This window comes from Ruditapes philippinarum, unplaced genomic scaffold (genome assembly GCF_026571515.1).
Source record: "Ruditapes philippinarum isolate M1 unplaced genomic scaffold, ASM2657151v2 ctg1935_1_1_1_1, whole genome shotgun sequence".
Lineage (NCBI taxonomy): Eukaryota > Metazoa > Mollusca > Bivalvia > Venerida > Veneridae > Ruditapes > Ruditapes philippinarum.
Genome location: NW_026855893.1, coordinates 92644 through 105040, shown reverse-complemented (window position 1 = coordinate 105040; position 12397 = coordinate 92644). Strand labels below are relative to the sequence as shown.

The 12397-nt window shown below is 34.6% G+C and overlaps 1 protein-coding gene across 1 annotated transcript in view; it reads left to right on the top strand.

Moving 5' to 3' along the window:
• The window catches only part of LOC132744732 (probable ATP-dependent RNA helicase DDX56), a 49757-nt gene extending 37807 nt beyond the window's left edge, over positions 1-11950 (top strand). The window contains exons 16-17 of the mRNA XM_060733510.1: positions 1315-1412; positions 10164-11950. Of these exons, the coding sequence (XP_060589493.1) occupies positions 1315-1412; positions 10164-10244 (179 nt within the window). The 3' untranslated portion in view covers positions 10245-11950. The remainder of the gene's footprint in view (positions 1-1314; positions 1413-10163) is intronic.
• The last annotated feature ends 447 nt before the right edge of the window (positions 11951-12397 follow it).

The window sequence follows — 12397 nt, the reverse complement described above, 5'->3', positions numbered from 1 at the left end:
GTAACCTCTAAAATAAAGACCACTTGTCTATAAAGGTCATATTTGGATGGCCTTTCTTTACAAGGTTGACTGTATAATGGTGAATCCAATAATGCATGTATGTTGATGTACATATATAGGCATATGATAGTGTTGCTATAATTTAGTTTGAGAAATTTCAAATGTAAGAATCTCCTTTGTAACATGCTTGTCAGGGGAAGAGTAAATAGTTAAGTGATGCTAGGAACCAGTATGTGATAATTTTGATGTATTAACATGCATACACTTTTGTCATTTTTATGCTAATATTGCATTGAATGTTTTTATCAGTTTGTCTGCCGTTCAGTTACCAATCCTTAAGACTTGTCTAAAATATAGTTTTATTAAAACCTATATATGTATATATGATTATCACAAGGATTGCCTCTGTTAAAGTCTCGTATTTCTTAATTAGAAAGTGACTCATATCTTAGATAGTCGGTATATGTATTTTTTGTACAGAGCCACAAAACATCTACTTTTATGAGCTGAAATGCTCATTTCTAGAAGATGAGGAAGAAATTCTTTGTTGCGACAGTGGCTAAATTGAAATAGTAGTTTGTAAAATGCAATGTTGAAACAATTCTGTTTCACTGCTTGATGCTGTTGTAGAAATATAAGATATTTTTCATGCACTTGCCATGCAATGGTTGAGGTTGCTTATAGAGTTTACCCAGTATGTGTAATTATGTATGCATATGTGCATACATGCATGCATATGTTTGTGCGTAAGAAGGTGTGGGCGCACAAAATAATATATTCTTCTGTCTGGTCCATAACTTAACATGCATGACTGGATTTCAAAATAAATTTAGAGGCATGATCACCATTAGCAGACATGCAGCACCCAGTTCCTACCTCAAAGGTCAAGGTCACAGATAGTGATTGACCTTAGTGTATTTGTCATGTAGTCTACGTGCAGCTTGAGGTTAAAAATAAGCATAGTCATAATACTGTATCACCAAACTGCTCCATGATGTGGCTTTGACAAAGTTTAAAGGTATGGCTTTTACCTATGAAGATGGGAAAATATAATATCACATGCATCAAAATGGCAGAAATCTTATCCCCGTTGCCTGATTCACAATCCAATGCTTCACTAACAGAGCTAAGATACAGTTACTTTATTATGCTCCCTGGACTGATTAAGGGGATGGGGGAGGGGCATAGAGATTTTCCCTTTTCTTGCTGTCTTGCCATAGACTGGCAGAGGTTGTTTCTACTTTTATTTTATGCTGTGTAATCAATTGTTTAGTTCAAGTTTGCTTTGCAATTTCTTTTTTTTTTTTTTTGCAGTACCACCAACATTACAGAAATTGAGTGGCAAAGGTAAAAAGACAAGACAGAGAAATACAAAACAGACAGGGCCATCAAAGGCACAGTTAAAGTACAAGGTGAGATAAAAAAAATGCTAGTAAATGAGATTTTAACTCTTCAGCCTGATGGTAGCAACTGAATGTGCACATCCAGGGTTGAACGCAAAACTGCAGTATTTTGTATGAAATAAAGAAGGACTTACAACAGTGTGACCAGTGTAGACCAAGATCTGAGAGTTGGCACATTCATGCCATCTGATAATGGTCACCACTGTTTGATATTCAGTCAGTAAATACTTTGAAATTTCCTTAAAAATAATGAATGGTTTTGTCCAGATTGAAAGATTGATAAGATAATTATTGTGCAAAGGTTAAAGAAAAAGTGGTGATATTTGTGATAAAAATAGAAATAAGTGTAATAAATCAGAAATATAAAAAATGTTAAAAAACAGTTTGTTGATTTGGGAAAAAATTGTTGTGTTTTAAGTGTCATTGACACTAAGGCCCCCACGGTTACGCGTTAAAAGGATTCGTTTCGATTTTCAGTAGAAAACGTTTACGCTAATTTTTACTGTTTAATTGAAATGACCCTATTGTCTTACAAAATATCTTAATCATTGCCTGAAATCATGAATTCTATCAATTGTAATTCGTATATTCCAAAGTAAAATACGGAAAATAGGTATTAATAACCCTCCACACAGCATTGCCGTGCACTAATCGTGACATAATACATTGGTAAAGTTGATTCTCCTTTGATCTTTCAAAAGAGCGAAATGAGGATACAATGTGGACTCTATCGTGATGAGCCCTGAACATTAAATTATTTGTAAATAAAAAGTAAGTCATCATTTGGAGACTTGAATACATGGTGTAGTATAGTACAAAGAAGTACCACCGTTTAAACGGTATCGTTTCGGTTCTTAGCAATCGTGTAAACGTTTACAAAAAATTGTAAACGTGGGAGCCTTAATTGACACTATTAAAGGAACTCCACTGAGGTAAAAGAGTTCAAATACATAAAATTTGAAATTCTTACAAATATTATGGTAAGTAAACCGCTTAAAATGGAGAAGTCTGTGAAAGATGATAAACAATATACACATGTACTCAGAATTTAATAGAAAATCGATTTTTTAAGATTCTTAGCTTAATTTTAGTAAAAAGCGTTGCATTTTGGCATCATTTTGCTCAATAAAAATGATTAATCTGGAAAAACATAGTGAGGGAGTGATCTGAAATTTTGCACATTGTTTATTAGTCCAGACTTACATCAAATGGTACACATGTCTTGAAAAAAATAATTTCTGTCCCTTGATATCAAAAAGCCTCAGTGGAGTCCCTTTAAGGTCATCTCGGGTCACTAGCTCAACTGCTGGTGAAAGACCTCTGGTGCCTTTGGTGCATTTTTTTCTTAACAGTTGTCATCTGAGTAGAACCATCAATCATCTCTAAGCTGGCTGTGTAGTAAATAATAAATGAGTCACGTCACGACAAAACCAACGTAATGCGTTTGCGACCAGCATGGATCAAGACCAGCCTGCTCATCCGCGCAGTCTGATCAGGATCCATACTGTTCACTATCAGTTTCTCTACTTGTTATAGGGTTTGCAAGGGAACAGCATGGATGTTGATCAGACTGCGCGGGATGATAAACAGGTTGAAATGAAAAGAAATGTTTTCAAAAGCTGAAAAAAGATTGTTAATTTCAATATTTTAAATAATATAGATTTTATTTGAAGTTATGTGAGGCAGGCTTTTTTTTGTCCGTTGCAATAATCAGTGATTGTTTAACATTAACGACATATTGTCAATATTGTCGGCTGACAGGCACACTGACACAATGTTATAACTAAACACTTTTTTATGTTTCCTGCTTACCTGTATGACACCTGTTGCAGATGTTATTAACACACGACTGTGTTCTCCAGTTCTAGGTAAACCAATCCTTAATTTTATTATCTTTATCAACCATACACACATCTGCTGCAATTTTTCATTATCTTTTTTTTATATGCCCGAAAGGGCATATTATGTTATACCCCCTGGCGTCCGTCTGTCCGTCCGTCCGTCCGAGCCAACATTTGATTATTATGAGCTTCATTCCGTAGTTAAATAAAGAACATAAACTCATAAAATTGAAAATTAAGAGCTATTTTTTGTTTTTATGAGCTTATTTTGCTTATGGACGTTGGTCCAGGTGGTGTTTATGAGCTCATTTGCCTCATAAACATCAAATTTTGGTACGTCCGTCCGTCCGTCCGTACGTCCGTCCGTTAGCAATTTGGTTTCCGGAGCATAACTTAAGTTCCATTTGGCCCACAATGTTAAAACTTCATAGGATGATTGTCCATATTGGGTAGAAGACCCCTATTGATTTTGGGGTCAAAAGGTCAAAGGTCAAGGTCACTATTACCTTAAAACTGAAAACGGTTTCCGGAGCATAACTTAAGTTCCATTCGACCCACAATGTTCAAACTTCATAGGATGATTGTCCATATTGCGAAGAAGACCCCTATTGATTTTGGGGTCACAAGGTCAAAGGTCAAGGTCACTATGACCTTGATACTGAAAACAGTTTCCGGAGCATAACTTAAGTTCCAATTGGTCCACAATGTTCAAACTTCATAGGATGATTGTCCATATTGGGTAGAAGATCCCTATTGATTTTGGGGTCAAAAGGTCAAAGGTCAAGGTCACTATTACCTTATAACTGAAAACAGTTTCCAGAGCATAACTTAAGTTCCATTCGACCCACAATGTTCAAAACTTCATAGGATGATTGTCCATATTGGGAAGAAGACCCCTATTGATTTTGGGGTCACAAGGTCAAAGGTCAAGGTCACTATGACCTTGATACTGAAAACAGTTTCCGGAGCATAAATTAATTTCCAATTGGCCCACAATGTTCAAACTACATAGGATGATTGTCCATATTGGGTAGAAGACCCTTATTGATTTTGGGGTCAAAAGGTCAAAGGTCAAGGTCACTATTACCTTATAAGTGAAAACAGTTTCCAGAGCATAACTTAAGTTCCATTCGACCCACAATGTTCAAACTTCATAGGATGATTGTCCATATTGGGTAGAAGACCCCTATTGATTTTGGGGTCACAAGGTCAAAGGTGAAGGTCACTATTACATTGTTACTGAAAAATATGTTTCCATGCATAACTTAAGTTCCATTTGACCCACAATGTTCAAACTTCATAGGATGATTGTCCATATTGGGTAGAAGACCCCTGTTGATTTTGGGGTCAAAAGGTCAAAGGTGAAGGTCACTATTACCTTGATACTGAAACAGTTGCTGGAGCATATGTTAAGTTCCATTTGGCCCACAATGTTCAAACTTCATAGGATGATTGTCCATATTGGGTAGAAGACCCCTATTGATTTTGGGGTCAAAAGGTCAACGGTTAAGGTCATCCTTACTAAAAAAAAAAATACTTTCGGGCATATAATGCTCCGCCTAGCGGTGCTCTTGTTTTTTTTGTGAGAATAATAATAATTATTGTGTATAAACTATGACTTTCCGATTGTAATTATGATTAATGTAGATTCATCCAAATTTTTTTTTTTCAATATAATTTATCTTGAATATACTACATTATATTGCATCCCTCATCAGAACCCACGGTACTGTATATACTACATGTATACGGTAAATAGCTCGGGTTACTGAGGATGTTGTGCATCATGCATTTTTGTATGTGAAAAAAAGAAAAAGATGATAAAATCTTAACTTTTGTTGTGAAAATAATAAGACTTTGATTATTTCAAATTTATTTTCTGAAAATTCCCAAGATCTTTTCTTTAATAATTGTTCAATATAACTTATGATGGTTCTTTTTTAAGAGAAAGTTGGTTGGTAACACTGTGTGACTATAAATCCAGGGGTCATAATTAGTTTGACCCTTTGTACTCATATATGAATAAGACTTTTTAGATGAGATTTACAAAAACCAGGTCCTGTTTATTGTTTAAATCTTGCACATTTTGTAAATCTTTCCCCAGCAAAATGTTTTCATTGGACTTGACAATCTTTCAATCTAGACAAAACCATTCATTTCATCATTTTTTTAGAGGGGGGGGGGGGGATTTCAAAATAACTTGGTCTGTGCTGGCAGTCAAGGTAGAATATGTTGCTGCCAGCAGGCTTAAAGAGTAAAGAAGTAGTTGTTTTCTCCTGTGTCTGTTGCACTATTCTAAATGAAATAAGATGACTAGAAGCCTTCTGGTGTGAGTAACTATTTTATTTTGCCCCCACTTCAAAGGAGAAGGGGTATATTGCTTTGCATTTGTTGGTCCGTTGGTCCGTCGGTCCGTAGACCAAATGGTTTCCAAGTGATAACTAAAGAACCCTTAGGCCTAGGAACTTCAAACTTGGTATGGTGATTGGTCATGATCCCTATTGATTTTGGGGTCAAGGGGTCCAAGGTCAAGGTCAAATTGACCTTGTAAGTAAAAACGGTTTCCGATCAATAAAAAAATAACTAAAGAACGCTTAGGCCTAGGAACTTCATTTTTGTATGGTGATTTGTCATGACCAGTAGATGACCACTATTGATTTTGGGGTCAAGGGGTCAAAGGTAAGGGTCACATTGTCTTTGTAGGTGAAAACAGTTTCCAATCAATAAGTATAGAGCGCTTAGGCCTAGGAACTTCAAACTTGGTATGGTGATTGGTCATGACCAGTAGATGACCCCTATTGATTTTGGTGTCAAGGGGTCAAAGGTCACATTGACCTTGTAGGAAAAAACAGTTTCCGATCAATAATTTAAGAATGCTTAGGCCTAGGAACTTCAAACTTGGTATGATGATTGGTCATGACCAGCAGATGAACCCTATTGATTTTGGGGTCAAGGGGTCAAAGGTCAAGGTCACATTTCCTTGAATTTAAAAAGGGTTTCCACTCTATACATGTACCTAAAGGACCTTTAGGCCTAGGAACTTCAAACTTGGTATGATGATTGGTCATGACCAGTAGATGACCCCTATTGATTTTGGGATCAAAGGTCAAGGTCACATTGACCTTGTAAGTAAAAACGGTTTCCGATCAATAACTAAAGAATGCTTAGGTCTAGGAACTTCAATCTTTATATGATGATTGGTCATGACCAATAGATGACCCCTATTGATTTTGGGGTCAAAGGTCAAGGTCAAATTGACCTTGTAAGTAAAAACGGTTTTCAATCAATAACTAAAGAACACTTAGGCCTAGGAACTTCAAACTTGGTATGATGATTGGTCATGACCAGTAGATGACCCCTATTGATTTTGGGGTCAAGGGGTCAGTGTCAAATTGACCTTGTACTTTAAGATGGTTTCTGACCAATAACTCAACATCTCAAGTTGCCTTGGTTGATATTTTTATATTAAACTAAAAATGCTTTTGGTATACACATTTGAAGGTCTTATGTAATATAACATCTTGGCTGTCATTAATGAGGCCTACATGATTCATAAAATTTATGCATATTTTTTTTTGGTAAGATTTGTAATAACTTAAATTGCTGCACACAACCTATGGGGTCACAATAATTATTACCTTGTGACTAGTCATGACCAGTAGATAACCCTTATTAAGTTTTTGTTCACTGGGTCAGAAGTCATGCATAATAACCTGATCACATGACTAATTGGCTGCCCATAGGGGGCATACATGTTTTACAAATATATCTTGTTTTTATTTAAGTATTTAAGTCAGTCTGCCGAATGGATCAGTCATATGGTGACTTTTCACCTTTGTTGATAGTGGTAGACCCCCTCTGCATTATTTCAGGCACACATGGGGGCACCTTGGTTGAATCACTGATGTTCCATTACTAGTGGGATAGATTCCTCACATGGAAGAATTTAAAGTTCTTTGTGGTATTTAAACTCACAGCAGTGAGGGACAAGTGGTTTGAAATCAATGACCTTAACCAGTTGGTCTCAGACTTGGCTCCAGGGACTATAAGCAAATAGATACCCTATTATGATTTAAATTTAAGTAAATGGTTGAAATGCATGTAAATAATCATGTAAGCATCAGAATGACCTGCAAGTGTGTACATTAATTGCCAATAAACTTTAAAGGAGAGCCACAGGGGAGAAAATGCCTAAAACGTAAAATTTGAAAAGGTTTACATGGATCAAGTGAAACACTTACTGTAAAATTTCTAATAAACGCCCCTCCCCTAATAAAAGCCCCCCCATGCTTTTTGATATGGAAAAAAATCTGCTCATGAGTGGTGAACTCTTTAATAAATCCGTAATCTTATTCAAATCCTTCAGAATCCATTTTATTTCATAGTAAACACACAAAAATGTATCACATGAACTTTAAAGTCTTAACACATTTTAATGTTATTACCAACCCATGTTACACTAAATGTATTTTTAATGATTTTTGGATTTAGGAAAAACATTTTGTTATAATAGCCCCCCTTTTGGAAAATGTTTAGCCCCCGGGGACGTTTAATAGGAATTTTACGGTAAGACGAAAAAATCTGCAAAAGATAATAAACAAATACACTTGGAGTTAAATTGAAAAACAATAGTTAATGCAATTCTTAGCTCAGGTTGAGTTGCAAGATTTTTTGAGCCATTTTTCACATTGAAAATGATAATTCTGGAAAATGGGATGAGGGTTGGTTAGAAAATTTGCACACAGGTTATTTGTTCAGACCTTACTGGAAAATATTTTCAGTCTGATGATATCAAAAAAAAAACCTGTGTGAGTCCCTTTAAGAAGTGTTTGTTTGAATTCTTACATGTATTTACTAGTTTACATGTGTTTTTTTCTCTCACTTAATATTTGGGTAGAGACCTTAACCTCTTGATCTTGGGGAAAATTACTCCTAAATTTACTACTTTGGGAAGTAGAACTAAAATGTTGATGTAAGTTCAGATTTTTTTTGGGAAAACCTTCACAATAATAAAGAAAATTTCAGTTTGGAACAGGCCGTAGCCTTTTGATTTTGGTGAAAAAATACCGCTAAAATTACTACTTCGGGAAGTAAAAAAGTTGATGTAAGTTCAGATTTTTTGGGAAGACTACAGGATTTTAAGGAGGGAAGAGGTCTTTTATAGGTCTCTGTTATATAAGGTGAAAAATCACTGTAGTGTGTACATGTATTACATCAAAGGATGTGGTGGAATGTAGATTATCAGTACTGTTCATTCAAAATTATGGAAAAGCTTTGTATTCAGTGGGAACCTGTTCAGTTATCTACTGATTTTAATACCCTACAGCTGTTATTTGAAATAATCAGTTGTTCTTTGTAACAGAAATAGAAATAATAAGTTATTCTCAATAACAGATAACTAAATATAAATAAATAATACTGAGAGTTGGTTGGTTTAAACATAGTTATTTAAGCTTGATTGCAAAACAAGTTCTTGCAACTTATATCAATAACTTTTGAGTCTGCTTCCTAGAACCAACCAGTACTGGTGTCATATGAAGAAACATGGTCATGGCCTGATTATGGCTCAAACCCATGATCCCTAATACTGTAATAGTTTTTTATGAGAGTTGGTATCTCCAAAACTACCTAAAGGAATGGGTTGTAACTTCACACACTATTTTGAGAGCATAATAGGAAGTAACTATCCAAGGCCTATAGCTCTAACATGCATCTTGACAGAATTATGGCTATCCAGGCTCTTATTTTACCATCAAACACTGAGAATAGCCGTGCACACTGTCCTACTGACAGCTTTTGTTGAATTTTGAAAATTCTACATTGACCAGGCTCTTGTATTAATATCAAGCACTGAAAATTAGTCGAGCGCACTGTCCTACCAACAGCTGTTGTTGAATTTTGAAAATTCTACATTATTCAGGTTCTTGTTTTACTATGAAGCATTCAAAATTAGTCAAGCAAGCTATGCCGTCTTATGACAGTGCATGTTTTCATATTGAAACCAATTAACCTCTAAAAATAGCAAAGAGTGGGCGCAAACTTAAAAGTGAAGGCAAGCCTATTGTACATTAACAATTGTAAGATTATTAATTATTATAATAAAAATGTTTGAGTTCAATTTTCAATACTTTTAAGTAATAAAATTAAAGTCGTAATCATAGTTTATGGAAAGTTTGTGGTTTTAGGTACATTTGTGTTTGTGCAGCATTGCTCCATTGCTTTGAAAACAACCTCTTAACAATGTGATATCTTGCATATCAGACAGGATTATCTACTGTTTACAGCGGTGCTAGAAATTCCTGTCTAACATCCCCCCATGTAAGACAAGTCAAATGCTTTAAATGATGTCATTCCCGTGCGCCTTTAATGAATGGTGCTCATAGAATGACATCATTTTGCCGTTATGAATAAAGTTGTAAATTCATATGATACTTTAAGAAAAAAATGCTATAATTGAAAATGTAAGTATTCATAATTTCTTTCCAAATAATGACTAATATGTAATATGCAAGAAAATGAATCAAACATCGGCTGTCGTCACAAACCAGAATATCTAGCTGTCGGGTAACTGTTTAGATGAAACTCGGTAGTTACAAGTTTAACAGTTAACCAAGCGCTAGATATTCCGGTCTGTACGGGAAGCCATTGTAAGATCCATATATTCTTTGACTTACCAAATTGCACTAAAGCATTTCCTTTATTTAGTGTTGTACGTTGAAGGGCAAGATTTTGAATCTGATGATATGTTTGTAAGAAGGGGTACTTTTAAATTTTTTTACTCCTAAAAAAAAAAAAAAAAAAAAAAAAACGGAAATAATTGCTGTTTAACCTTGATAGTTTCAGCTTGAATTAAAATCCAACCCATCCACAACTACTGTCAAATTTATTAATTACAATTGTTATTTGTTTTTATTTTCAGAAAAGGAAAGCCGACCCATTAAAGAGTTTTCAATTTGAAGGTCTAAGTGGAAAGAAAAAGAAGAAAAAAGACAACAAATGACATTTTTTTGTTTTTGTTGAAAGGAACTGGTGTTAATGGATAAGAAATTATATGACAATAAAAAAAATTATTACCATACAACTTGCTTCAATGAATCACTGTGAATTAAAGTGCTGGATGAAGTGCCTGATCAAACCATTGTTGCCCTCAATAAGGAAATAGGGCCACTACTGCATTACAGAGAATATCAATTAGTGAAAATGATGGCTATGACCCCAGTCCAGTTTAAACCCAAAGACATGACACCTCATAACCAATGCCCCCATCCCACCCCCTTACTATAATGAGTTTTAAAAGTAGTTAACTAATACATGGATTATATGTTATTTCTTCAAAAGCGGATATGTCATTATAAAAGCTCTAAATTATTCACAGTACAAATAGAAGAATCATATCGTATTTAAAACGGAAACCCTACCTGCCATTTCTGTGAGACAATTATCTGTTTGAAATATTATATTTTCTCTAACTTCTCCGCAGAATCTGTTTTTGTGTTTTATGTATAAGAACATTGTTTGATTTATGTGCTAGGCTCAGCGTCTTAAATAGACTATAAAAATGTTTGTCTTGTATTACAAATTTACTTTAATTGACATTTGAAATACCATATAAGGAAAATGAAAATTCTGCTAACTTGTAGGAGAATTAATAAATATCTAGCTGCTGAAAAGAAAAAAGAATTAATTTGTCTGGTCGACCATAGTTTCCATTTTTTTTTTCAATGGACGATCCTTTAGTCTGGCGGAGGGCTCGTTCAGGTTATAAATCGTACATTTAGTTTAATGTCACATATTTTCATTGACTATGTCTGCAGTACACCTGTGATATTTATGTAGCATTTATAGATATGCTTTGTCTGCAATTTATACATGTATATACTTATTACAGGTTAAAGAGGCATGTGTCAGGTATAGGAATTTAGTTTTTGAGGTCACGTTGATGTATTCTTGAACCGAATCTGCAATTTTGCTGATTTTAATGTTTCTGAGAGATCACTTGTTTCCAGATACTTATTCTGAAAGCAATCTGTGGATTATAAGTAGATTAAGGCTGCAGTATGCTTACGTGGCTTTTTATCAAATTTCCTCCTAAACTTGTTGTTTTTAACTTCTTTTTTTAGGGGGGAAGGGGATTTTTCTTCTTTAAAAGCCTGCTTGAGGTAGAAAATGAAAAAATCTGTAGACCGAGCCTGTCCGCGTGGAATCACAAATTCCGCTTATTTTGCTCAAGGAAATATGACTAGCCTCGGACCAGAGCTAAAAATAAATGTAATGTGTACACAGCTTCTTCCCATAAACCAACCAAAAGATCATCACCTTTTAAGGTTCTTTACAAAGATATATGGTATGTTCTGTTTTAGACTCAACTATTCCAAGAATAGGGCGAGTTATTGTACTCATCTGCACATCAGTGTCACACTTTGGTTAAATTTTGCATGCAAGTTTGTATCTCTAAAACTACTGAAGGGAATGGAATGAAACGGATGTCATTTTCAATGTCCCATAACCCTTTCTGAACTTTGTTTTTGAAAATTCTACATCATCGATAATCTTGTTTTACTATCAAGCACTGAGTACAGCATGTACAGCATGCTATCCTACAGACAGCTTTGATTTAATTTGCATTTGCAGCTGTAAGAGTTAAACAGAACTAAAAAATGTAAAACTATAGAACTCTGTAAAACGGAAATAAAAGTTGTAAAAATACAGGAGGATTTTTTATGATGAACTTTCAACTTGGAACAAAATGTATTGCATAAATACCTTCATAGATGTTTTATCAAGTGGTACACAATAACAGCAATTTTTATGCCTCAACTCCTTTGGGGCGAGATTGGGGCATTTAAATTTGTTTGTCCAGCACAATGTCCTTGGACTGACAATATAGTGTAATATATAGTCTTTGTCATATGGACACACACATTTCTAGCTCTTTCTGATATTTTTTACAAAATTGTTTTAAAATCCTGTAAATATGTAAGATGGCTGCTTTATAAATATACACCATAAATAACATGTAAATGTGAGAAAATTTAATTTGCTTAGAAAAAACGAAACTATATATTCTGGAAATATCTGACAGAATAGGTAGAGACAAGCTGTAGAAATAAGGTGTGTCTGAAAGGTTTCTTTAGAAATAAAAAAGTTCATTTA